The sequence below is a fragment of the Scyliorhinus canicula genome, chromosome 21 (assembly GCF_902713615.1).
Source record: "Scyliorhinus canicula chromosome 21, sScyCan1.1, whole genome shotgun sequence".
NCBI classification, from domain to species: Eukaryota; Metazoa; Chordata; class Chondrichthyes; order Carcharhiniformes; family Scyliorhinidae; genus Scyliorhinus; species Scyliorhinus canicula.
In genome coordinates, this window is record NC_052166.1 from 51,181,376 (window position 1) to 51,194,626 (window position 13,251).

The following is a 13,251-nucleotide window of genomic DNA, read 5'->3' on the forward strand; positions in this document are numbered from 1 at the left end:
CTCTTTAAAATTGCCCGGCCACCTAGGTTCACAAGCAGCAGAACACGCAGCCATAGGCTTAACCTATGTAAATCAGCATCCCGACTCTTTTCCAAACCCCGCAGACATACACTCGGACAGTCTGGACGTGTGCAAGAGTTTAACAGAATTCCTGCCCCTGTGGGAATCTCGAGGGTTTGTTTCTGCCCTGTTGTTACAGCACATTCTCAAGACAGCCTCAGACCACACATACGGTATTATTAAAGTAAGAAGCCATCATCGCTCCCCCCCCACCCCACCCGGTAATGTAAAGGCAGACGCCTTAGCCAAAGCAGGATCACGCCATGGTCACTTCTGGCAGCCCCCCGAAAGCGAACCGATAAACTCAGTCCAGGTTTCCCAGACCAATATTGAGGATCTATCCCAAGCCCAAAAAGCAGACGATACCCTCAAACAGGTTTTAGACGGCACATTCCCAGACCCCTATGATAAATGGAAGGATGCACTGACTGTACAGGACGGCATAGTTTTGAAAAAACGGAATTTATGTGGTCCCCACCCAGGCCAGAAACCAGCTCATTTACCAATTTCATGACAGACACGGACATCAGGGGATAGACAATACCATTGCCCATTTAACACCTTTGTGTTGGTGGCCCGATTTAAAAACCGATGTAACCCATTATGTTGAGAATTGCCTGATTTGTGTATAGAACAATCATTTTTTTATATATAAATTTAGATTACCCAATTATTTTTTTCAATTAAGGGGGCAATTTAGTGTGGCCAATCCACCTACTCTGCACATTTTTGGGTTGTGGGGGCGGAAGCCACGCAGGCACGTGTAGAATGTGCAAACTCCACACGGACAGTGACCCAGAGCCGGGATCGAACCTGGGACCTCGGCGCCGTGAGGCAGCTGTGCTAACCACTAGGCCACCGTGCTGCCCTTGCGCAGAACAATCCTGAACGTTAGTCAAAGAAAGGACAATTACATCACACCGACCTGTTAGTGACCCTTGGACAAATTTGCAACTCGATTACATTGGCCCCCTTCCCCCTTGCAGAAATGGTTTCAAGTACGTGCTGGTTGTAATCGACACCTTTACTAAATGGGTCGAAGCATTTCCCTCATGGACAAACACAGCAAAGGCCACCGCTAAGATTTTGACCCAACAGATATTCACAAGCTGAGGTCTCCCCCGCAGCATTGAGTCAGACCAAGGTTCCCACTTCACCGGCAGAGTCATGCAAAACATTTTAACAATTTCTGGGATCAAGCAGAAATTCCATATCGCATTTCACCCCCAATCCAGCGGCATTGTCGAGAGAATGAATCGAACTTTAAAAGCGACCATTAGGAAGATGATGCAGCAGAATAATACCACGTGGGACACGGTCCTCCCATTTTCTCTCATCTTTATTCGGAACACTGTTTCCAGTTCCACAGGTTTCACCCTCCACATTCTCATGACCGGACGGTATTGAATATTAATTAGGCCTCGATTTGGCAAGCTCCACAGTAGCCGCCCCCACCTACGAAAAAACAGTCCAACAGGTTACAGATAACATTAAAGTGGCACAACCCGCTGCAGCTGTCCGATTAGGCGCGAGAAGGAAGCAGAGTAAAGCTTGCTTTGACAAAACCGTCCACCCCGTAGAGTACACAGTCGGTCAGAAAGTAATGGTTTCACTTTACAACTACAGTTTTTTCCTCTCCCCCAAATTTGCAGGACCCTACTCCATTTCTGACAAAGTGAGCACCTCCGTGTCCAAGATAACGTACCCCAACGGTAAAACTGGTTGGTTCCACATCAACCAACTCAAAGTCTACGGATCCCAATGTAGCCACTCCCACTACATCTCTCTGGCAATAGGAGGCAATTCCGCCCCGCTCATCGACAACCTGGCCCAACCCCTACGCGAACCCTCCCCCAGCCATGCCGGCATTTATCCCTTGTCCATGCCCACAGACCCGAACTTGTTTCCGCCCACAGGTACAGACTTTCACCTTGAACTTGACTCCAACGACAGCGAGAGCCTCCCGGATTTGATTACTATCCCTGAACACTGGCGCAAACTCTCTGCCCCCAGTCACCCCAGCCCCCGGTACCACGACGTGGATATCTTTGACACCCTATATGCCCTCCCACAACCACCGCCCGACCACAGTAACCAGCCCTCCACTCCCACCGCCCCTACGCCTCACGACAAAGAAGCCCCTCTTTGGCACCGCGACAACGCTTGCAGACTAGTAAGGCACGATGATTTGGAATATCCGACGGCCCACGTGGCCATGGCACAGTAACGGCAGACATGAGTCTGGCAACCGGGAGATGGTGATGATTCACATACTGACTCTCGTTTCGTTATTGCTTTTACAACACTGTTTTGTCCACAACCCTGAGGTGTCCAGATGAGAAAGAGACACCGCCTAACTATTAAGGTGTCCAAGTTCTAATGGAGCCTGCCCGCCTTTTTCCTCCTTTTTTCTACTATATGGTTTTAATTCATGTCGCCCGATACACAATTACTCTTCTGATTCGAGGGTACGATGCCCTATGACAGTTAAAGGCACAAGTTTGTCGGAAACAGATCACTGTTCTCCCAGTCTTTGTGACAAGTTTCCACACGACTACAAACTCTTACCGACCACTCAGGTCACCCAGGTAGGGAGTAACGGCACTGATCCCCGCCGTACCCGATGACCCCAAATGCATCTGGTCAGTTCAGCTCGGGTCGTGGAGTAACGGCCCTAACCCCTGCCCTACCCGGGGATTCCACCCATTCTTATCCTGCAGCGGCCCACACGCACCTCATGTTCCCGTCACTTCACACGCTCTGGACTGGCTCTCTACACTCTGCATTGCCTTTGGCAGACCTTAGTTTCACCTTCTCAGCTCTCCCTTTGGTTGTTGTATGAAGAATGCATTTTGCTACATTCTGTACGCTCACCCCTTCTTTCCTTTACGTTCCGCGACCCCCTGGTCCTTCCCCATCTGCTATTTACACATATGACACGATTGGTTGCTATACACGCTGCTACACGTGAACTACCTCTGAACCCTGGGACAAAACTCTATAAAACCGACCACCCTGAAATTCGGCTGGTTAAGGTGAGCCGGTTGTGATTGAAGAAAAGACTGGTCGGAGAAATTGTCCACCCACTCCCTGCATCGACCACAAGCTGTGAGAGTCTCTGTACTTTAAAAATTTGCATTTCTTGTCTCTCCAAACTGGTATTTAAAAAAAAAAAATGAGGGAGTCACACATGGTGACAACCATAACGGGTAATTGGAGTAAGGAGAGAAAGACTAATAAAACGAGATATTAACCGAAGATAATAACAGATACTATGCTTGCACCCCCAGGATTACAACGAAAACAGTAAACCACAGGATGAAGCAAGGACTGCTAACCGGCGTTTGGATCATCGCTGGACTTGTGCAACTGCGCATGCAACACATGTTCATTACAAACCCCACACCAGCCCCAGACATTACCACACAACAGGCCACCACCAGCCCGGACCCTACACCACACATAAAGACAGACGCTGAAACCCCCACTTGGTGCGATAACATTGCCAAATGGAACTCCCTTTCATACATAGTAGAGGCCCTTCTAATAATTGCAATAATCTGCAGTGTCATTCAGACACTCCGACTCCGTAAATGGCGAGCAAAAGCCTCCCGCTCCCCGATACATACAGTCCGAGCCCCCTTCTTTGGAATTCAACAAAATTAAACGCATGTACTAATCGCTGATAAGAATACACCATGTACCTCAAACTTTATTAGGATTAAGTAGAAATGTTTAAAATTTTGTACTGTAAAGAAGTTCTTTGATATTCACCAGCAGCATGGGAGTGGCTTAGATAGTGTTAGCTAGAGATCGACAGTGCGGATAAATTAAATGTTTTATAGTGACCTAGATTATAGTGACCATTAGAGATTAATGAACTTATGAATGTATTAACAAAATATTAGGTAAATGTCCCAAACCATAAGATAAAGTAGAGTAGAACCTTGCCTTGACCAAGGGTGACCGGTCCACCAAGGATGAACAGGATCAAGAGGATGGGATGTAGCCATCGAAGATGGCCACCTGCAAAGGACCATGGGAATTATGGCCAACCCAGAACTCGGACAGATACAGAGCCTATGTGTATCTGAAACACAGGTAACCAGACCTGATTGAAAACCCCGCTCGTTTGCATTTCAATGGCCCATTTTCCCAGGACAATAGAACTCCAATCAAGAAACCGGTACAGCCACAAACTGATTGGCGCCACTCCTTTTGCTCAGAAAGCCCAACTGCCAAGGGCAATGACCTCTAAGGGCCCGCCCAGCTACCAAGGCATCCGCCCCTTTATTGGCCGAAATTAAAGATATTGAGTTTGCATGTCGAGGTAACTCTTGTGTATGTAAATAAACCATCTTTTGAACTAACTAACTGGTTGTGTGGTCATTTGATCGATATAAGGGAAGGCTTGTGGTTCACCAACATCATTAATATTAGCAACAGTACTGGTGACGCTGTTGGGATTGAAACAACAGTATGTGTGTGACTGGTTTAATTAAACTGAAGGCAATTAGATGGAACAAGTTAAAACATCAGGAGGTGTGAAGGCGAGTGGTTGAAATGGTAATGAAGAGTTGGGAAGGGGACAGGGGCAGTGGCAGGGAAGCAACTTGACTAGGAATTTACATTAGGCAGGTAAGAGAAATGATTTTAAAGTTGATTGTGGATTTCAAAAGAAGCATGTATAATTGGGTAATCGTAAATATGTGAGGCAATGCAGTAAGTTTACTTCATTTAAAAGATTGATCAATTCGGGGATGTTGACCTTCTGAAGGATTGTCGAAACAACAGAGTGGCAGATTAAAAAGAAAAAATATATAGAAAGTGAGACCTAAGGCTGTGGCTGTGAGATCTTGACCAAAACTGTGCGCACTCAAGCCAGACCTGTGAACATCAGTGTGCTGCCTCTTAGAGGAGAGTCCGTGTGAGATTTTCCCTAGGGCGGCATGGTGGCACAGTGATTCGCACTGCTCCCTCACAGTGCCAGGCATCCGGGTTTGAATCCAGCCTTGAGTGGCTGTGTGGAGTTTGCACGGTCTCCCCATGTCTACGTGGGTTTCTTCCGGGTGCTCTGGTTTCTTCTCTCAGTCCACAGATGTGCAGGTTAGAGGAATTGGTCACGCTAAAACAAAATGTCCCTTAGTGTCCAAAAGGTTATGTGGGGTTGCAGGGATAGGGCAGGGGGGATAGTGTCTGGGTGGAGTGCTCTTTCAGTGGATCGGTGCAGACTTGATGGGCCGAATGGCCTTCTTCTGAACTGTAATGATTCTATGATTCTAGAGCAGCAGGACATTGTGTGGTAATGTTACTGGAAGTTTTATAGATTTAAAAATATATAAGGATTATAAAGGGGTTTTAGCTCCCATTTAAGCCAATGTTTTGTAGGAAATGTTGGCAGAAGACCTGTTGGCTGTATAATGGTGACCTTGTGTCTTTAACTGTTTGGTTTCTTTTTCATTTATAAATGTTTAAATTTAATGTCTAAAATCATCACAAGAGGTCTGAGAGTTACTTACCTTGATTTCAAATACCTCCTCATAATATACAAATTGTAAACCATTGTGACGGCTTGTTTCTCTTCGTGATTTGTGCAGCCAGGCACTTAACATCTGCTTTACCGTAGAGAATTCACTTAAAATGCTAAATTGTTTTATTCTCCCCATTGTGGTAAAGGTTTCATAGATGTGATCCGTTGCAAATTTAGCTATTCTTGACAAATACATGAATAGGATGGGAAAAGAAGTGTAAGACATGTTGGGTTAGATGGGCAGCATGGGAGGGCCGAAGGGCCTGTTCCTATGTTGTACTTTTCTTTGTTCCTAAAAGGGTGTACTGATCTCAAATATTTTCACGATTAAAGAAGCGTTACTGATTGTCTGTGCAAATCAATCGTAGAAAAATTGAAGTTTCAGGAAGATCACACACCTACTGTGAGGGTGATGTTGAGATTGAAAATAAATGACCGAATGTTGTGTCTTGCAGAGTCAAATCACTTTAATGGATGTCCCGGTATTCAAAGCCATACAACCAGAGGTAAGGCACGACATTTTACACTGATCTTTTATGGAGAGAGGACGGGCACGGGAGGAAGCTGGATGTTTCTATAATGAATTAAATAGCCTACCAAATGAATAATCGTACCGTTATAGTTTTGTGATTGTTGTTGTAAGGACAATACTTTATCAGAAATGTTAGGCAGGATTTTCCAGTGCTGCCGGAGTTGACCCCTGTCGTGGGATGGACGAGCCATTCAAAGCACTGTTTACCACGGCGGGGCTGGCAGATCCAATGAAAAGGGGCCTTCGTCACGAGAGAAGCTGCCGTGGGGCTCTGCAAAATTCTAGCCAATGTCTTTTTTTAAACTTAGTGAACATAATGCAAACTCCCATGACCTTTGATCGCATGGAGATGTGGCCAAGTGGAATTTCCAGGTGAATTGGGTTTAGAACAACCTCATATTTATAAAGTGCCTTTAAAGCAATGGCATGTCCCAAGGGGCTTCATAGCTGTGGTGTAAAGCAAAGCACGGCACCAAGGAGGTATTAAGTTAGATGACCAAAGGTTTGGCCAAGGAATGGTTTTAAGGATCGCCTTTAAAGAGGTTAATGAAGTAGGGAGGTGTAGAACTGCACGGATGGCATTTCTGAGCTTCGGGCTCCAGTAAATGACGGCATGGCCATCATGCCGAAGCGTGGAATCCCCATCATGAATGCCAACAGATTTCCTCAGAGAGCTCAGGAGGCCAGATTTAGAGAAGCACATAGATCTCGAAGGGTTGGGGAATTGGGGGAGATTGCAGAGATTATGGAGGCGAAGTGAGGAATTTAAAAAAGGATGAAGATCATTTTCAAATCAAAGCGTTGTTTGACCAGGTGCCAATATAGACTAGCGAGCACAGGGACTTCTTGCAAGTTAAGGCACAGGCAGAAGTATTTTGGATGACCCCAAGTTTTTGGGGGTAGAATGTGAGAGACCAGCCAGGATGGTATTGGAATTGTCGAACCTGGAGGTAACAAAGGCGTAGACGAGAGTGTCAGCAGTTGAGCTGAGATGGGGGTAAAATCAGGCGATGTTACAGAGGTGAAAATAGTCGGTTTTATGAATGAGGTCAGGAGTTCATCATCATGTCAAATATGATACCAGTGTTGTTGGGAAACCCATACTTTATGAAAAATGACTAGGCGCTGACTGGTGGAAGATTGCTGAAAAAGTTTAAAAAGGATCAATGCAGCAAGTTGTTAAACTGCCATTAGTCAGGTGAGTTTTGTATTTTCCTGTACATACTCAGAATTACCGCAAGTTTGCAGAAAGTTCTTAATTAAATGACCCTGTGTGGAGTGCACTCACTTGAATGGATATGTTGAGGCAACACCATTTGTGGAATTTACACCTATTGTTTGTGGATAACAAAACTCTGAATCCATGAACACCCAGATACACTGTCAGCATGATACATAACAAAGAGCTGCAGGCAGACCAATTCATCGTAAGTGGGTGTGAGCAACCACCATGCATTTCCCATTGTGCAACATGGCTACTTTCTTTAAATCATTTTATGTAGACAATGGAAGTCACCTGATTGAAACCAACTTCAGTTAACAAATCTTTTTCCCAGAACCAGGGAGTAAAGTCCAGTCTGCAAACCAACAGGACAGAACAGGGGACAGAAGGTCCAAGAGGACACTCTTTCTTTATTTCTTTCTCTCTCTCTTTCTCTCTCACTTCTCTCCATGCTCGCCACCCACCTGGCAGCTCAGACCCTGCATGCTGTTCGACTATTGACGTGCAGGAGTCAGAGGTTTTAAAGACCTGAACCCAGCAGTTGCTGTCTCTTGAAGAATAGATCTCGAAGATCAATTGTCCATCGTCAAACCATGCCAATACCAAAACTGTAAAGACCACTGAGCTCGGCCTGAATTCACCCAAATTACTAACCTACGAGAACAGTAGGACTGTAGTCTTTATTGGGCTCCATTCTATCACTTAATCTCTCCTCCAACTCTGTAATCTGATTTTCTGTGTGATAAGAGTGACTTGTTCATGAAAGTTAGTGTTTTCATTTGGTTGAGTATAATAAATATGGGCAGCATGGCGGCGCAGTGGTTAGCGCTGCTGCTTCATGGCGCTGAGGTCCCAGGTTCGATCCCTACTCTGGGTCACTGTCCGTGTGGAGTTTGCACATTCTCCCCGTGTTTTCGTTGGTATCGTCCCCACAACCCAAAGATGTGCAGGCTAGGTGGATTGGCCACGCTAAATTGCCCCTCAATTGGAAAATAAATGGTTTGGTACAATTTTTTTTAAAAAAGAGTACAATAAAAACCATCCTCCTTTTTAAAAAAAATAAAATAATTCAAGATTTGTCTGTTGTGTCTGTTGCAGTCACTGCATGTTAATAGTGGGGGGGGGGGGGGGGGGAACAGAATTGGCAAACAAATCCTTTTAATAAAAAAACAGTTGTGATCGAACAAGAGGTAGTCTGGACAGTGGAGTTGAGCCTACAAACAAATCAGCCATGATCTTACTAAGCAGGGTCGAGGGGCTGAGTGGCTGGTTCATGTATTTTTTTTTTAATGTTTTTGACTGTGCTGCAGTGTTGCTAAAAAGGGTCATGAATTAACTCTAATCTTTCAGGTACAAAATATCTTTTCATGTTTTTGCATGCAACATAATCTAAAATAATAACAGTGTGGTATGCGATGCCTTTGTCACTTTAATCTTTCACTATTGGCAATTAATAGCAATCAGAGTTATTTTTCACAGTTCATTTACATTTTAACTGGCAGTAACCCCTGGAAATTATGCTAGTTTTGTGAATTTTAGACATTAAAAGACATGGAAACCGGCAATTATTATTTTTTTCTCAAAATGATCATGCTGCTAATTGATCAGGAAGGGAGAGCAGCAATTGATCAGGAAGGGAGAGCAGCAATTGATCAGGAAGGGAGAGCAGCCGTTGATCAAGAAGGGAGAGCAGCAATTGATCAGGAAGGGAGAGCAGTAGTTGATCAGGAAGGGAGAGCAGCAATTGATCAGGAAGGGAGAGCAGCAATTGATCAGGAAGGGAGAGCAGCCTTTGATCAGGAAGGGAGAGCAGTAGTTGATCAGGAAGGGAGAGCAGCAGTTGATCAGGAAGGGAGAGCAGCCATTGATCAGGAAGGGAGAGCAGCAATTGATCAGGAAGGGAGAGCAGCAATTGATCAGGAACGGAGAGCAGTAGTTGATCAGGAAGGGAGAGCAGCCGTTGATCAGGAAGGGAGAGCAGCCGTTGATCTGGAAGGGAGAGCAGCAATTGATCAGGAAGGGAGAGCAGCAATTGATCAGGAAGGGAGAGCAGCCGTTGATCAGGAAGGGAGAGCAGCAATTGATCAGGAAGGGAGAGCAGCAGTTGATCAGGAAGGGAGAGCAGCAATTGATCAGGAAGGGAGAGCAGCAATTGATCAGGAAGGGAGAGCAGCAGTTGATCAGGAAGGGAGAGCAGCAATTGATCAGGAAGAAAGAGCAGCCGTTGATCAGGAAGGGAGAGCAGCAATTGATCAGGAAGGGAGAGCAGCAATTGATCAGGAAGGGAGAGCAGCAGTTGATCAGGAAGGGAGAGCAGCAATTGATCAGGAAGGGAGAGCAGCAATTGATCAGGAAGGGAGAGCAGCAATTGATCAGGAAGGGAGAGCAGCAATTGATCAGGAAGGGAGAGCAGCAGTTGATCAGGAAGGGAGAGCAGCAATTGATCAGGAAGGGAGAGCAGCCGTTGATCAGGAAGGGAGAGCAGCCATTGATCAGGAAGGGAGAGCAGTAGTTGATCAGGAAGGGAGAGCAGCCATTGATCAGGAAGGGAGAGCAGCCGTTGATCAGGAAGGGAGAGCAGCAATTGATCAGGAAGGGAGAGCAGCCGTTGATCAGGAAGGGAGAGCAGCAATTGATCAGGAAGAGAGAGCAGCAATTGATCAGGAAGGGAGAGCAGTAGTTGATCAGGAAGGGAGAGCAGTAGTTGATCAGGAAGGGAGAGCAGCCGTTGATCAGGAAGGGAGAGCAGCAATTGATCAGGAAGGGAGAGCAGCAATTGATCAGGAAGGGAGAGCAGCCGTTGATCAGGAAGGGAGAGCAGCAATTGATCCAGAAGGGAGAGCAGCAATTGATCCAGAAGGGAGAGCAGCAATTGATCAGGAAGGGAGAGCAGTAGTTGATCAGGAAGGGAGAGCAGCCGTTGATCAGGAAGGCAGCAATTGATCCGGAAGGGAGAGCAGCAATTGATCAGGAAGGGAGCGCAGCAATTGATCAGGAAGGGAGAGCAGCCGTTGATCTGGAAGGGAGAGCAGCAATTGATCAGGAAGTGAGAGCAGCAATTGATCAGGAAGGGAGATCAGCAATTGATCCGGAAGGGAGAGCAGCAATTGATCAGGAAGTGAGAGCAGCAATTGATCAGGAAGGGAGATCAGCAATTGATCCGGAAGGGAGAGCAGCAATTGATCAGGAAGGGAGATCAGCAATTGATCAGGAAGGGAGATCAGCAATTGATCCCCACTAACGCTGTGTTGTGACCTTTACTTTTGCCTTAAGAATAAACCCATGTTTGTATTACCTTCTCAGTCTCCTGAAGATTTTATGCTATTGCTAAATTGGGCAGCATGGTAGCATAGTGGTTAGCACAAATGCGTCACAGCTCCAGGGTCCCAGGTTCGATTCCCGGCTTGGGTCACTGTGTGGAGTCTGCACGTTCTCGCCGTGTCTTGCATGGGTTTCCTCCGGGTGCTCCGGTTTCTTCCTACAGTCCAAAGATGTGCAGGTTCGGTGGATTGGCCATGCTAAATTGCCCTTGGGGTCCAAATTGCCCATCGTGTTAGGTGGGGTTACTGGGTTATGGGGACAGGGTGGAGGTAGGATACTCTTTCCAAGAGCCGGTGCCGACTCGATCAGCCGAATGGCCTCCTTCTGCACTGTAAATTCTATGAAATAAATAACATACGACCTTCTAACTATTGCCTATCTTCTTGATTTTAAGCATTGCGCATTGTAGTGATGCTTGCGAAATACTGCAGGAGAACACATCAGTGAGCAGATAATGACAAATACACTCAAAAGAGACATCCCTTTAATTGTAAATGGAGTAGAAGGATGAAGGGTTCTTGCGTCTCAATGCATAGGTCATTAATGATGGCACCTTTAATGATGGCAAAGTAAATTAAAGGAAGAAAAGAAATAATTTTAATTTACAACTTTAATTTATATGTGGCATTTCATGATTGTGGGACATCACGAACCACTGAAGAGTGAAGTACTTATGGTGTGTAGTCACTTTTGGGACATAGGAAAAGATGGGGCCATTAAATTAGAGGTGGCACAATGGTTAGCACTGCTGTTCAGAGTCAGAGACCCGGGTTCGATTCCACCCTTGGGTGACTGCCTGAGTGGAGTTTGCACTTTTTCCCCGTGTCTGTGTGGGTTTCCTCCTGGTGCTCTGGTTTCCTCCCACAGTGAAAGGATCTGCAGGTTAGGTGGATTGGCCATGATAAATTGCCCCTTACTGTCCAAAAGTTAAATGGGGTTACAGGGTTATGGACATACGGCAGGGGATTGGGCCTAGGTAGTGTTCGCTTTCAGAGGTCGGTGCAGACTCGATGGGCCAAATGGCCACCTTCTGCACCATAGGGCTTCTATGGAAAATGGTGAATAAAACTAGTTTCTATATCACAATGCACAAAATATAGAAGAAACAAGGGCATGTTGAATTTCTACACAGCCTTTAGTTCGATAAGAGTTGGAATGTTATGTTCAGCTTTGGGCACCCCATCAAAAGGACAACAGAAAAACGGAAATTGTGCAGCATAACTTCTCTGGAAATATTATCTGGATAAGAGTTACAGTTCTGAAAAGATATCTTTAAAATGTTGGTGCTTTGTTCAGCTAGTTTGTAAAGTAGATGGTGCAATATTGGTGATACAGTAACCAGAGAGGGCAAAATGGTCATAAATAGAATTGAAGTAGAAAACATATTAGAAAAAGAATTCTTTACACAGAAGAAGCTTCGGGTGTACATTTCTCTGCTACAAATTGTTGTGAAGCAGAGCACATAAATTATTTTGATGTATTGGCAAATGGAATGTTGTAAGGTGTTCTGGGCTAGGGTTTAGAAAACTCCAAAGTATATCATGGAGTTCACCTGACCCGCAACGTTTAATATATTTTGATTATGGGGAGCACAAGGGCCCATTTTACAGGTGTGATGCATCAGCGATCTAAAGTATTTTAAAAACGAAACAATGTTTATTCTATGAATTCAGTTGACACTTTATAAACACACAGTAAACATCTTATCAACTACAAACACTGATACTTTCCCAAATACAATATTCTTAGTAACTTTCCCAACAACATCCATAAGCCAAAACACATTTTAACAAAGACAGGAGGTTCAAATTCTCTACAGAAACAGGTATTACTTTGAAACCATCAAATGAGCTTGAGACATTCTTTAGCTTGTAGAGAGATACCAGTATACATCTGCTTGCTTTGATTGCAGCTCTCCAACTCCAAGCAAAACTAAACAGAGCCACAAAGCTGCTTTTCAGCTCAAAATGAAAGTAAAAGCAGAGCAGAGCCCAGCTCCACCCACTCACTGGCATCACTGCAGCTATTTGATAAACACCATTTCTTAAAGGACTATCCACCTGACAAAGGAATCACGTTATTCACCTATGATATAGTTCCTGGTGACAGTGGTTGTGGTCACGATGGAGGGAGGTAACCCTGTGCAATTTCTTTCTAAAGCGTAAAGAATTAAAGAACACTACAATGAAAATGCCATCTGTTTGCAATGGGTAACCACTGCAATCTCTCTCAATTAATCACCATTTGCATAATGTGGGTCAAATTAGCATTTTACAGTAACAACTAGGTACATTTGAGAAAGCAGCTAGAATTATGGTGATATGTTTGGAGAATACTAAATCTAATCGCTCTCGTAATGGGGACAAACCGTGGCAAAGTGGTTAGCATTGCTGCCTCAGCGCCAGGGACCTGGGTTCAATTCCAGCCTTGGGTGACCGCCCGTGTGGAGTTTTCACTTTCTCTCTCTGCCTGCGTTTCCTCCGGATGCTCCGGTTTCCTCACAAAGTCCAAATGCTAAATTGCCCCTTAGTGTCCAAAGATCTGCAAGTTACGGGGATAGGGCGGGGGAGTGGGCCTAGGTAGGGT

At 45.2% G+C, this 13,251-nt stretch overlaps 1 protein-coding gene across 4 annotated transcripts in view; it reads left to right on the forward strand.

Annotated features, from left to right (window-relative positions):
• The window catches only part of ralgps1 (Ral GEF with PH domain and SH3 binding motif 1), a 723,987-nt gene that overhangs the window by 188,045 nt on the left and 522,691 nt on the right, over positions 1-13,251 (forward strand). For all 4 annotated transcript variants that reach the window (XM_038781972.1, XM_038781971.1, XM_038781976.1 and 1 more), the window contains exon 5: positions 6,046-6,096. In XM_038781972.1, the coding sequence (XP_038637900.1) occupies positions 6,046-6,096 (51 nt within the window). The remainder of the gene's footprint in view (positions 1-6,045; positions 6,097-13,251) is intronic.